Source organism: Ceratotherium simum, chromosome 35, assembly GCF_057802395.1.
Source record: "Ceratotherium simum simum isolate JZ-2026a chromosome 35, ASM5780239v1, whole genome shotgun sequence".
NCBI lineage: Eukaryota > Metazoa > Chordata > Mammalia > Perissodactyla > Rhinocerotidae > Ceratotherium > Ceratotherium simum.
In genome coordinates this window covers 22,389,287-22,403,400 of record NC_141934.1, presented here as the reverse complement: position 1 = coordinate 22,403,400, position 14,114 = coordinate 22,389,287, and the positions used below count along the sequence as shown (strand labels likewise).

Sequence of the window (14,114 nt, the reverse complement as noted above, 5' to 3'; positions counted from 1 at the left end):
ATTATCTCGTTGTTTGGTTTACGGTCGGTCTCTCCCACTAGAGTGTAAGCCCCACAAGTCAGGGGCAGGGTCGCTCCGGTTCAGGCCTGTACACATTAGGGCTTCAACCAGTGCGCTGAATTCACGAGGTCGGGGCATTCCGCACACGCGGCGGGGCACGGAGGGGTCACGGGCGCAGGGGCACCAGCCCGGGCATTCCGCACACGCGGCGGGGCACGGAGGGGGCACGGGCGCAGGGGCACCAGCCCGGGCATTCCGCACACGCGGCGGGGCACGGAGGGGGCACGGGCGCACGGGCACCAGCCCGGGCATTCCGCACACGCGGCGGGGCACGGAGGGGGCACGGGCGCAGGGGCCCAGCCCGGGCATTCCGCACACGCGGCGGGGCACGGAGGGGGCACGGGCGCAGGGGCACCAGCCCGGGCATTCCGCACACGCGGCGGGGCACGGAGGGGGGCACGGGCACCAGACCGCGCTGCGCTCCCGTGGGCGGGCGCGCGCACTGACCGGGCGTGGAGGGGGGAGCCGCGGGCGGCTCCTCCGGGGCGTGGGGGAGGCGGCGGCACGCCCCCCGCGCCCCGCCCCGCGCCTGCCCCTTGGCGGCCGCGCGGGGGCGGGGAGAGGCCGCGGGCGCAGTGACCCTGCCGGCGCCCCGCACCCGCCGCCCCGCACGCCAGCTCCCGCCGCAGCATGTTGCGCGCCGCCGCGCTCGCCGCCGGCCTCGGGCCCCGCCTGGGCCGCCGCCTCCTGTCGGCCGCCGCCACCCAGGCCGTGCCGGCCCCCAACCAGCAGCCCGAGGTCTTCTACAACCAGGTCAGGCCGCCGGCCCGCGCTTTGTTCTGTCCGGGGGACCCGCCGGCTAGGAAGGCCCTGGGCCTCAGTTTACCCAGCTGGGGCTCGAGGGATTGGTGCGGTTGGTCTTTCCGCACTCCTTCCCTTCCGGCGAGCATTTTGGCCCCTTCGCCGCCTCCGTCAGCCGCGGGTCCGTTATCCAGCTGTGACTTTGGCCACTTATGCGTCCTCGGCCTCCGCGCGTTTTCCAGCGCCAGCTCTCGGGGTTCCATTCTCCCCCGGAGCGTCCTCGGCTTTCGTGCCCTTTTAGGCGCCTCCGTGTCTGCGCAGAGTCTTCACCATCACCCACCGAGAGGACGCGTCTATCCAAATCCCTCTTTGCAGGCACTTTCCCGTCTTTTCTTTCTTTTACCCTTTGACTCATGTTTTTGTCCAAGGAAGTCTAAAAGGAAGACAAAGAAGGAGGGGTCCTTTTTGGCTACGGTTCTCCAGTTCCCTGAGGGAGAGGCCAAGGCCAGTCGGCTGCTTCTGCTGCTGGGAATTGGGCAGGGGTGGGGGGACCTTCCTCTGGGGCGCAGTCCCCAAGTGGTGTCCGCGTCTCACAAGGAGCTGGCATTCTTTGACCAAAGCAAGGAAGGCCTTTCCAGGATGACGCTGATTCCCAGTGGCCGATTTCTTGCTTAACCAGGACTTAGGAATGTTCTCTTTTGATCTTTGAGTAAAGTACTCAAATTCACAGAGAAGGAAATTGGTTAGGAAAGAGCTTCTTTTGTTTGTGCAACAAGTATCGTTGCGGGTCGGCCCCGTGGCTTAGCGGTCAAGTGCGCGCGCTCCGCTGCTGGCGGCCTGCGTTCGGATCCGGGGCGCTCACCGATGCACCGCTTGTCCGGCCATGCTGAGGCCGCGTCCCACATACAGTAACTAGAAGCAGCTATGACATACAACTATCTACTGGGGTTTTGGGGGGAAAATAAATAAATAAAGTTAAAAAAAAAAGTCAGCTGATTAGCTTTAAAAAAAAAGAGTTCATTGGTGCTGGATGAGGTGAGGCTAGGATTGCACTTCATAGATTGGTTTGGGATTCTGTCATCAGGCAAAAGGCTGGACTTGTGGTTCATTGATTGGTTAGCGATTCGGTCATCAGCAAAGTCCAGTTTCATCAGTCCTTGCAAACAAGTTATTCTTGTCCTTACTGTCTTCCTGTAATGTTGGTGGTTTGGTCCAATTTGAGGATTCGGAAAACAAGGCAACTCCTCTGAATGGCTGCTCTGGCTCTATTTTAACGTGGCTCCACTCATGTCATCTTTCACACTGAAGATGGGTCTCACTGAACAGTAAAATATTCTTCGTAGATATTTGGATTATCTTTCTAAGTCAGCACATTCGGATCTGATTTATTCTTCCCGAGGTCTGTAAAGCATTCCACCGTGCTGGAACTGGCTCCTCTGACAGCTCTTTGGGCTGTTTTCAGTGTTGCATTATTGCAAACCCTGTGGGCAAGAATGCCAAGGTTTAATCCTAAAACTTTGAGTCTCTTACCAGGGGCTCTAGGTACAAAATAGGTCACATACCTGGACATTTCCCTGGGAGTTATTGTTTCCTTGAAGTTCAGTGAACTGTGCTGGAGTCTGGAACTGTTGGCACAGGCTTTGAAGTTGCGTCTGAGCCGCTGGCTCTTCCTGCCGGAGGGCTTTTGGGGGAATGCAGCTCTTCAAGCTTGTTGGGTCTCACCTGGATGGGGGCGAGGACAGGCAATAGGTCTTCTCCTTCCCCCTCTATTTCTTAACTCAAAAGAGGAAGAGTGGGTGGTTTGGCCCACCTTCCTGGGGTCCTCTTGTGTCTACTTGTCCTGGGTGGGACTGCAAGGTGGTGCCAACTTCTTGGCTAGTTAAGGAGGTTTTAGGAGGAGTTCTTCCCTGATTCATCAGCAGGGACCCGACAGGGGAGCTGAAGACGGCCAGGCTTCCTGAAGACCAATATTGCTCATCCTTGGTGGGTTTCAGGGACACACCTCTGTCAATAAAACTGATTTTCATTTTTCATTCTGCTTTTCTTCCCTGACTTGGAGAGTACTTAAGATCTAGAAAGACAACTCAAAGGAAAACCCGCGGGACTGAGGTCTCAGCAGCGTGACCCCTCTGGATGGCTCACTTCCACCTTCAGCAGCATCACCACTTCATGTTGGTAGATAATAATAATAAGACAAGAATATTGTTAGACACCATTTCGCCCTCTGGCCTCAGACTGCCTGCCGCTCACTAGTATCAGCTTGGGCAGGTTCATTCATTCAACAGACATGTCCTCAGCACCCTCAGTTCCAACGAACAGACAAGAATTGCTGCCCGTGGGAAGCTTCATCCAGGAAAGTGGAGACAGACAGACAAGTGAAATGGGTAGTTTGGTGCAAGGTGGTCCGTGCTATGGAGAAAAATTAGGGAAGAGGGGATATGGAGGGAGTACGATGACTTAACTCTACCTCAGCTGCCACGTCTGTAAAATGGGGGAAAACCCTGTCTTTGTTATAGGGTTGCTGTGAAGTGGGGTCATCCTTGTAGAGCCCTCAGCAAGTGCCTGATTCATGGCTCTGTATTTACTGCAGCCTTAAATAAGAGCGGGGATGGCAATGGTGCTGTTGAGCTTACAAGATAATGGTGATACAACTCCATTTTATGTGGGTGCTGTTGTAGTTGTAATTTGTTTCCTGAAGGGATGAGCTAGGTTGTGAATGGGAGTTTGGGGTGAATTAAATTTTTGTCTTTATTCTTAGCCTCTTGGCCCCAACACTCAGGAACTGAAGAGAGAACTGACGAAAAGGGCAATAAGAAAGGATCTCCCGATATAGAATTTTCTGATTACAACAGTAATACATCCTCAGTACAAAAAGTCAAGCATTCCAGAAGTCTGTGAGGTAGAAACTCACCGGAAATACACATAGGCGCGCACAGATGTTCATTGCCTCCTACTTTATATTAGCAAAAACCTAGGAAACAAGCCAGCTTGCCTTCCATGGGGAAACAGATGAACAACATATGTTACAGGGATAGGAAGGAAGAATGCTATGCAGGCAGTAGTTACAAGGAATTAGCTGGAGATGTGTGAATGATGGATCTCGAAAACAGTGTTTCAGGGGAGAAAACGTCCAGCACTCTGCCTGATATGAAACTAATTAAAACTACTCAACACGAACTTTCCATTGAATGTGGATAGATATACCTCCCCGTAAAATGTATAAAAAATGTTCTGGAAGAGAAATGCACGTTGGCGTGAGGGTGGTCAATGCCCGGGCGGGGCTGCATAGGGAATCTGCTTGTGGGTAGTGATTAAACGGGACTTTGGCTTTATTTAAATGTTTTATTTCTTTAAAAGTAAGTAACCTGTAAGCAAATATAAAAAGAAAGGGACAGTCCTCCGATAATCCACCCCTGCTGGTAATCCTGCTAGCAGGTAGTATATACAGAGCAGGAGTTTGATTTTGCTTGTTTTTCTCAGGAGATTCTTACAGAATGAGCCAAAACCTCTGTTGGGCTAAGTGGTGGGTTGGGGTGGCTGTGTGCTGAGTGAGTCAAGTGAAATGTCCCCATACTGATGCCACTGGCTTTATTGCCTGATTAGGAGTTTTAAGATCCTTGGTAGAAATAGTAGATTCAGGCAACCCAGAGAATCTGAGGGTTCACTGGCCCTACCTGGGTTACTTCTGCTTCTAACAACAGTTGATTATCAGGGAATACCAATGCCGTTCAGTACCTCCTGCCCGCCCAGAATCTCTGGGAACACGCTGAGTTACAGGTGACTGGGTTATAAGGACGTTTGTGGTATTGAGACCAGGTGTGTTGTTGTGGACATGCATATGTACCCCGATCCAATGATCATGGTAATTGATCACTTATGATCAATCGGGCCTGTGCTGAGGACCTCTCCCTACATTTTCACCTTGCACCCTACCAACAACTCTGTAAGCCAGGTCTTGTGCTGTCCTATTTTACAGATGAAGAAACCAAGGCTCAGGGAGGTCACATTAAGTAGCAAGTATGAAACCATGGTTCAGACAGCTCTGTCCGACTCTAACATGCCCTTAGCCACATGCTGTGCTGCCTCATGATCAGGCCCACTGGTCAGACAAAGAGGTAAATATTTAAGGGACAATTGAATCGAATATTTGGAATCAGAAGGGAGGAGCTGTGTTTGTGTTCACATTTGTATTCCTACCACTGAGATCGGGATATAATCGCTGCTCAGTAAATAATTGTTGAAGGCATGAATGGTTGCCATTTATGAAACTATGTTTACAATTTTGTGCTCCTGTAGCAGGAATGGGAACCCAGTATTTCCACTCAAAGGGCCTTTTTGTGAAAAACTGGGGAGTTAACTGAACAGGAATGTGGGGACACGCAGGGAGTGCTGAAGTTGGCCAGGGGAAACGATTGCAGCAAGAGAGAGGTTGCCAAAACATAAGCCCATAGGCACACTGACATATTGAAACTGCCCGCCTGGCAAACAGTCTACAGTAGAATTCCACTGTGCCATCTTGGAAGTGGTGAAAATACAGGAATGCAGAGCAAACAAAGGCCCTGGGGCGTGGGGAGAGGTGGGGAGGGCTGGGGTCAGGTGCCACGATGTCTCCAGCAAGTCTGGGGGAGGTGGCTGCCCTTGGCCTTAACCCCAAACTAACCCCAAGGTTTCTAGATGATTGTGTGGAAAAGTGTGAATGTGTGTAGCATTCCATGTTCATCTTGAACTTTTCTCCTTGGGATCTTGTATTATGAAAGATAGCACCTGCTTTCTATCTGACAGAAGTTACCTGCTGCCACAGAAAAAGCCAGTGCCAGCAGGAGTCACCCCAGGATAGAAACCCACAGCTATTTGCTCACTCACCCTTGTCGAAAATAACATATTCCAGGGATGTGGATTTCCCAGGTAACAGAGTCCTAATTCTTTCACGTATCAAAGCTTGAACTAAAATCTTCCTAGAATGGAAGGAATTTAAGGAAGAATACTTCCTTAAATCGGAGCTACTGAACGTCATTTAACCTTTTATTGGAAACCTTGGGCAGATCATGACTGTCTGCTGCCACGGAGTGGAGGTGGCACTAGAATATGGCTCTGTCCTCACCTGGGTCAGGCCTCCTCCAGGCGTCCTGCTGTCACGCTCACAGCTCTGCTGTCCCTGTCCCTAGCTTCGTAGCCACCCGGCCAAGTGTCTATTTACAGTTCATAATCCACCAGGGCGTGGAAAACAAGATACCCAAGGCAGCCAAAGATCATGTTATCCTGTAACTCAGCAAGTCTAATTTTTATATGGGAATCTGCCCCAAGTTTGCCATGGTGCGTGTCAGGGGTGGTTTGCTGCAGCAGCTCTGTCGGGAAGAGGGAAAGCTCATCCTAAAAGTGCGTTGTAGGAAATGGTTACATAAACTGTGGTCAGTTCGCATGGAGGAATGCTGCGTTGCTTAAAGTAACGAGGTGGGGGGCTGACCCCATGTCTTAGCGGTTAAGTGCGCGTGCTCATCTACTGGCGGCCCGGGTTCGGATCCCGGGCGAGCGCCGACCCACGGCTTCTCCGGCCATGCTGAGGCCGCGTCCCATATACAGCAACTAGAAGGCTGTGCAGCTATGACATACAACTATCTACTGGGGCTTCGTGGAAGAGAAAAAGGAGGAGGATTGGCAATAGATGTTAGCTCAGAGCTGGTCTTCCTCAGCAAAAAGAGGAGGATTAGCATGGATGTTAGCTCAGGGCTGATCTCCCTCCCCCCGAAAAAAAAACAAACAAAAAAACGAGGCGGATCTGCCTGTGGAATAATGTCCAAGAGAAACTGTTACCAAGAAAAGCAAGTTATGAAGTGAACGCCGTGATCTCCAAGAGCACGGCTGCTCCCCGCCTCTGTCCCATTCCCGCCAGGACCCCGGCGCTGTTCCTGGCACACAGTAGGCGCGGAATCCAGAGCCCTCTCTGCTCTCCCCTCACTCTCGCCCTGCAGCCCCGGGGGCCCTTTCGGGTCCTCCTGTCCCCAAGCTCCCTCGAGTCCCCGCTGTGGCACGTGTCACTGCCGCCTGTGCGTTTGTGTCTCCCTTTGTTGGTCGCGCCCCTCCTCCCCAGGACCTGAGCTCAAGGAGCCGGGACTCTGCTGTTTCACTCTGTGCCCGGCATGGCGAGGGCACTCAGTTAAAACGTACTGACTGCATGGATGAGCAAATCCAACTTTTACAAGACGAAGTGAGAAATATTTATTAAAATGTATAGAAAATAGAGCATTTTGATGGAAAAGCTCTTTGAGTTTTGCCAACAGTCCAGACTCAAAGCGTCAACTCCTGGTGTCTCTCTGCTTCTAGAAACTCTAAGGAGGAAGTGTGAGTTGGGAGGCACCCCCGCCCCCCAGGGGGAGCAGTGTAAGCATGTTTTGTAAGTCAGGTTTTGGGTTTCCGGCCAGGAGGTTCTGAAGCCTGTGGCCTGGAGTCTGTCTGTCTGTTTATTCAAGAGAAGTCTCTGTGAAGCTGCCCTCTCTTGAAGCAGAACTTCGGCAGAGGCCCGGTGTGAGAACAGTGCCCATCCCGGCCCCCTCCCTGAGGGAGAGAGGGGAGACCACTGAAGTCTGGCTCTGGGAAAAGGGAACCAGGAACTCCAGCTTCCTGCTTAGGCAAACCCAGGTTTATTTTATCACTCGAGAAGGGAGGATGGATTGTTGAAATGCAGCAGTGGAGAGTGACTCAGCAAATTCAGGGCTTTGAAAGGCAGACAGATGCCAAGGCGTGGACTTGCCAGAGTCCTAGTCTCAGATCAAAGGGACAGCGTGGGCGCTGCCGAGGGAGGAGGGGGTGAGGCTAGTGGGAGTTTAGCCAGACTGGCCCATTTCTCTGCTTCATACTTCCTGATCTTTGCAAAATAACAAAACTTTTCAGGACGAACTAATTTAGCATGCTGCTGTGCAGGGAACAGCACAGAAAGAGGTATACAGACCTCCCTGGTCCTTGCTCCTAAAAGTCTTTAACCTGAGAGCTGCAGGATCGAGTAATGTATTAACTGTGATAGTGAGACCCACTGTGTGCGGGGTCCTGGTGCAGGAACTTGACACTCGCTGGTGCGTTTAATCCCCACACCAGCCCCCAGACGTATTATCCCCAGGGACCAGTGAAGCATCTGGAAGTGCAGGGATTGGCCCAGGGTCACAGCCTGTGAGGGGTAGAGGTGGGATTCGAACCCAGGTCTGTCTGGCGTAGAGGTTGGTGCTTTTTACAGTGCCCAGAATAAAATCTCAAAATCAAACCTGCAGTAGAGCAGTAAGTAAACCATAAAGATGGAGATGAGGAAACAAGAGTTCTGACCTACTTGAAGGCAGACCTGGGCTCTAACTGGAAGCTGCGGTTGGAGGAAGAACTGGGCAAAGAGCACAGGCCTTGGAGTTCCAAAGACCTCGGTTCAAATCTGGGCTCTGCCCTCACTGCTGTGTGACCTTCAAGCAAGTGGCTTGACCTGTCTGTGCCTCACTGTCCTTCTCTGTGAGGAGGGGATGAAATTCACCTTCTAGGTTTGCTGTGAGGTTTAAATGGGAATAATCCAAGCGCGTAAAGCTCCTGGTACAGGGGCTGCCACATCATGAGTAGCTAGTAAATGTTAGCCATGTTAGTCACAGGCAGGTGGCTGGGTGGACCGTCCTCCTGGTCAGCTGCGGGAAGGGGGTTGGAGGGAGTAGTGAGTAGTGCAGGACCAGCAGACTCACCTCCCCCGCAGCCGCCTGCCTCTCCTCTGTGCGCTCCCTATCCTCCTGCCTCCGTGCTTCAGTGAAGTTAGGTGTGAGGCTGGGAAACCTGACCCCGCGCCTGGGCCCCAGGGCGGCCATGGGAGCAGATGCTCACCAGGTGGAGGCAGAGCGTGCCAAGCCCTGCTCCCTGGTCCGCGGGTGTCGTCTCTGCTCCTCCCCATGAGCGTCCCCTCCTCCACATTCGCCAGCAGGAGGGGCTGATTCTCAGAGAGGGGAGCACTCATGCAGGGCTCGGCACCACCTGGCTTCAAGCCTGAACTCTTTGCCACACCTGTTCCCCCACTGGGACGACCCATCACCTGCTTCCCAGCCCTCCTGCGGCGAGAAACAAAGGTGTTCTTTCTCTCAAGAGTAATCGACCCACTAACGTGCAACTACACAAACACATTTCAAAGCATCTAGCTGATGTTTACCCACGTTCTCCTGCCAAACGCCCAAAGCCTCTTACTGTATGTGCGCAGCTGCGGGTTCCACTGTGATGGGGGGATAGGGGGTGCTCCAAAATACCAAATCTGAGCTGGAGAAAGTGACCCCTGGTAGTCCCTTTCCTGACTGGCACCTTCCTTGTCACCCATTTGGTCACCACTGTCACTGTCATAGCGTTGCACACCTACTCTGTGCGAGGCTCGGCGCAAACACTAGGAACCCTCACATGCCACTTGATGAGGGGGTGCTGTAGTGACTCCCACTTTATAGATGAGGAAATGATGGCGGGGGGAGGTGAAGTGCCTTGCCCCATGTGACACAACTAGGGGCAAAGGAGCCCGGATTCATCCGGGTTCTTGTCTTGACCCTGGCTCATGACCACTGAGCCAGGCCAGCCCTCCCCAGGCCCCGCTGGCCCTGAGATCTCTGGCCCTGGCGTGAGCCAGGCTCTGGGCTTTGCTTGGTGGCTTGGTCTTGTTTATGGTCCCAGGCTCTGGCCCAGAGTGACTGGAGACGACTCCCCTGGGTCCTGAGCCAGAGCCAGGCCATGTTGGGATGCTGGGGCCAAGGAGAGCCCTTGAGGAAGGAAGGCAGAGAGTGGATTGGCGAGCCCTGGGGAAGGACCAGCTTCCCCAGCCTGGGGGGAGCAGCCTGCTGGGAGATTTCTTGTCTGTGCTCCCCTGACGCCATCACTGGCTCTTGGGAGCAGAGAGTGAACTTTGGCACTTGGTTAAGCAGCTCTGGGTAAGGACCCTTTCTCTGAGCGAATGAAGAGGATTCTGTCTTCCTGATATCGGCCTCATTAAAACAGCATACAGTCTCTCCCCGGACTTGGTCACTGTTAATCTTCACAACAACAACAACAACTGTGAAGGCCACTAGGTCCTGAACTGAGGGCTTCACAGGACTCGCTCTCCTCTCTGACTCCATCTTCTAGCACTTCCTTCCTGGTTCACCAGTAACTCTGGCTGCCTTTGTTTTGTCTCAAACTCACCAGACTTATTCCTGCCCCAGGACCTTTGCACTTGCTGTTCTTGCTGCCTGGACTGCTTGTCCTCCCATTATTCCCGTGGCTGGCTCTTTTTCCCCATTCAGGGCTCAGGTCAAATGTTTGCTTCTCAGAGAGGCACTCTCCAACCATCCCAGCTAAAGTTCTCTATCCTCTCCCCATTTGGTACTCTCTCTGGACCCTGTTTTTCTCCTTTGCACGTATTTGATTGCTTCCTTATTTTCTGTGCCCATGAGAGAAAGGTCCTTGTTGGGTTTGGTTTCCACTGTGCCCTCAGCCCTAGAACAGTGCCTGGCCCATGGCGGGTCCTCACTAAATCTTTGCTGAATGGATGAAAGAGTAACCTAGCTCAGTCCTCACAACAACGCTGTGCGGCAGTGTGGTAGAAGAAAGATGCTTGCAGGTTCCTTGCTGCTCCTCCCAAGGAGGGGTGGAGGCTCTCTCCCCTGCGGTGAGTCTGGACTGGGCCTGGGACTGACTTTGACCAGTGGAATATGGTGGTCGAAATGAAGCTCTGTGACTTCTGAAGCTTTCAGTTCTGCGTGGGTCTCTTGGAACACTCCTTCGGGGGAAGCCAGCTGTCGTGTGAGAAGTCTGACCAGCCTGAGTTCACTATGCAGTCAGGAAGCCCACGCAGCCATGTGGTGCCAGACGTGAGGGAAGAAGCCGTCTTGCACACCCAGCCCCAGGCACCCTCACTCTGCAGCCCCATGAGCCAGCCCCGGCGAGCCCTGCTCAGCTGAGCCCCACCAACGAACACAACTGTGAGAGAGAATACGGAATCACGTTATGCCGCCGAGTTTTGAGCTGATGTTACACAGCAATAGATATACATGACTGATAAGGTAGAAACATTCTATTCATTTTCCAGGTCAAAGAAACCAAGGCATTGAAAGGTCAAATGACTCACCCAAGGTCACTTGGCAGAGTGTGCACTCCAGCTTAGACTGTCTCCAAGGCCGTGCTTTTAACCTCTAGGGCACATCATTCTGAAGATAATTCATATTTGTTCTGATTTTTTTTTTTTTTTTTTTTTACATTGCTGGCAGTATTGGGTTGAGAGCTGGTCCTGAGAACTTTCTTCCTTCTCATCGTAGATCTTCATCAACAATGAGTGGCACGACGCTGTCAGCAAGAAAACGTTCCCCACCGTCAATCCGTCCACTGGGGAGGTCATCTGCCAGGTAGCTGCAGGGGACAAGGTGAGAAGTGGTGACTTTCCTTGGGGCGAGGCTGAGCCGGGTGGGGGTGGTTTCATTTTTCACTTTGTATGTTTTTGTATGATGGAAACTTCACCATGTGTGTATTACTTTTACAACTAAAAAATGCCAAGGAACATTTTTGAGTAAATGAATCAATAGGATCTCTTCCTTGCAGACAGAGGTGCTAGATGGTACCTGGCTTCAGTACTTCATACAGCTGTAGACTTGTAGACTCAGAATTGAATTTGAGGACATCTAACCCAGTCTCTCCTTCCCAGACCTGGGAGTTGGAGGGCAGAGAAGGGAGGTGCACAGCTAGATGGAAATCCTGTTGAGTAGAGTTTGGGTCTCCTGAGATCTAACTGTGTTGTTGGTAGTCTGTTTTGTTTCAATTATATAGACTGGTAGTAATTGAAAAATAGTAATAGTAATTTTAAAATTTAAAAATTAGACTTTTAGTAAAAATATGTTTTTTTAAATAGAAAAGGCATTAAAAATACTTCAGGAATGCCTCCTGCCCTCCACTTTGAGACAGGCTTCTACATTCATGAATAAGGCCTCATTCCCTTTGCTGAAAGCAAATGTGAATACTTTTCTGGCTTATAAGGTGGTCTGATGGGAAATGTGCTTAATATTAATGAAAACCATGCTCCTCACCTCCTAGTACACATCTCTCTATATGAAAAATACTAACTGTGTTGACTTGACCGCTTCCCCGAGGAGAGGGAGGCTGGTTCAGTCTGCTTTTGTTGGAGACTGCCGGTCGTCTCAGAAGGAATGGTTAAGTTCGCTAGGCTTGCTTTCTTAGGAAGAAGGGAAATGGTCAAATTCTAAGCAGCGACCCCTGAGTGCCTCTCCCTCCAAAACTGTTTGGGGGATTTTGAAATGAAAATATGGAAAGGGAAGCTGTCAGGGTCCTCATTCCCACTGTGCCTGCTGGAGAGGAGACTCTGAAGCTCATCCAGGCCTTCGAGGCTGGGAGGGAGCGTTGGCGGCAGGGTCTGACACAGGCATTGACTGAAGCCCCTGTGGGTGCGTTTGGCAGCAGGTGGGTGGTATTTGGAGGTGCTTATTGTTCAGAAGGCCTGAGCTGCCTCGGTGGCTGTTTTCCAGGAAGATGTGGACAGGGCAGTGAAGGCTGCCCGGGCTGCCTTCCAGCTGGGCTCGCCCTGGCGCCGCATGGATGCATCCGACAGGGGCCGGCTGCTCAACCGCCTGGCCGATCTGATTGAGCGGGACCGCACCTACCTGGCAGTGAGTTCCCAGCCCTCTCCCCTCTCAACCCACATGGCAAATGGGCTCAGAGCATCCCCTGGACCACCAGGAAGGGGCTGCATTGCTGACAAGGAACTAGTCAGAATGGCATAGGCTGGGCACCGGTGGGGTACGCCCCTGCACCAACCAGAGGTGCCTCTCAGTGTCCCCTTTGATGCTGTCGGTTTGGCTAAGAAAGGAGGAGACCAAGGGGAGAGAAGGGAGCCATGATGGGAGGGCTTCTCAGGAGAGAGACCCTCCCCCACCCCGGATGCCCCCTCTCCCTGAGCCCCTCTGAGTGTGGGCCTTCTCCCTGGCTGCCAGAGGCAGAAGGAACCAGGAGGGAATACCCTGCCCTGTCTCCAGTCCATTCTGCACATAGCAGCCAGAGTCAGCCTTCTAGAAGGCAGATTATACCATGGCACTCTACTCGTAAGCCTTCCGTGGCATCCTGTATCCTTAGGATAAAGTCCTGTCCCCTCCACATGGTCTATAAGGCCCTGCCTGGGCTGCGTCTCCCAACTCATGCTGGACACAGCTCAGCTCACCAGCCTTCCTTCGGCTTCTTGACTGCCAAGGTTCTTTGAGCGCCAAGGCTTTTGCGTATACTGTTCCCTCTGCCTGGGGTGCTCTTCCCTTCATCACCATTTGTGCCTTCCCTTCACCTAGTTACCTCCTACACATCCTGGTTTTAGCTAAAGCGTGCATCTCAGCTTAGAGTTTCTCAGACTGGGTTGGGCACCTTCTGGCTCTCCTGACATTTGTGATCAATGATTCGTGTCATTCTCCACTGGCTCTTTGCTCTGTAGGCTCCGTGTTCGTCTCTGTATTTCCAGCTCCTGGATCTAGCCTAAAGCAGCAGCGTGAGACAACATGTTTGTGAAATGATTGATGAGAAGTTGGGAGCATCATTCCTCCCATCCCCCTCCTCGTTCTCCCCACCTCCGGAGAGCGAGGGGCAGTGGCCCAGAAATGCTGCAACATTCAGGGGCACAGAGGGGCCACCAGCCCTTCTCTGTCCACACTGGGCCTCCGTGCTGTCACCCCATTTGCTTTGATTCATTCCTGTGCCAGCGTGTCTGTGCTGATCTTGTTCTCTTCTCAGGCCTTGGAGACCCTGGATAATGGCAAGCCCTACGTCATCTCTTACCTGGTGGATTTGGACATGGTCCTCAAATGTCTACGGTATGGGCTCAGGCTTCCTGTTCTTTGTTCTGGCTGTGCCGAAGGGGCCGGGGTGTTGCTGGGGAGGAAGAAATAGCATAATGTGAAAGGATCACAGGAGTTGGAGAAACTTGTTCTGTTAGACTCCATCTCATGGGGAAACCCCTCAGTACCAAAATCGTAATTTAGTCATAAATGTTTTCTCTTTCTTCTTGAGTTAGTTTTGGTAATTTATGATTTAGTTAGAATTTGCCCATATCATCTAGGTTATATAATTTGTTGGCTACAATTTTTATCTCTGTAAGGTCGGTCATAATGTCCCCACTTTCACTTCTGATTTTAGTTATTTGCGTCTTCTCCCCTTTTCCCTTAGTCTAGCTAAAGGTTTGTCAATTTTGCGGATGTTTTCAAAGAACCAACTTTCGGTTTTGTTGATTGTCTCTATTGTTTTTCTACTCTCCACTTCATCTCTCTGCTCTAGTCTTTATTATTTCCTTCCTCTAGCTAGCT

General features: G+C 52.1%; 1 protein-coding gene across 1 annotated transcript in view; it reads left to right on the top strand.

Moving 5' to 3' along the window:
* Nucleotides 1–647: 647 nt before the first annotated feature.
* Nucleotides 648–14,114, top strand: part of ALDH2 (aldehyde dehydrogenase 2 family member) — a 27,912-nt gene continuing 14,445 nt past the window's right edge. The window contains exons 1-4 of the mRNA XM_004429973.2: nucleotides 648–813; nucleotides 11,082–11,186; nucleotides 12,300–12,440; nucleotides 13,546–13,625. Of these exons, the coding sequence (XP_004430030.2) occupies nucleotides 691–813; nucleotides 11,082–11,186; nucleotides 12,300–12,440; nucleotides 13,546–13,625 (449 nt within the window). The 5' untranslated portion in view covers nucleotides 648–690. The remainder of the gene's footprint in view (nucleotides 814–11,081; nucleotides 11,187–12,299; nucleotides 12,441–13,545; nucleotides 13,626–14,114) is intronic.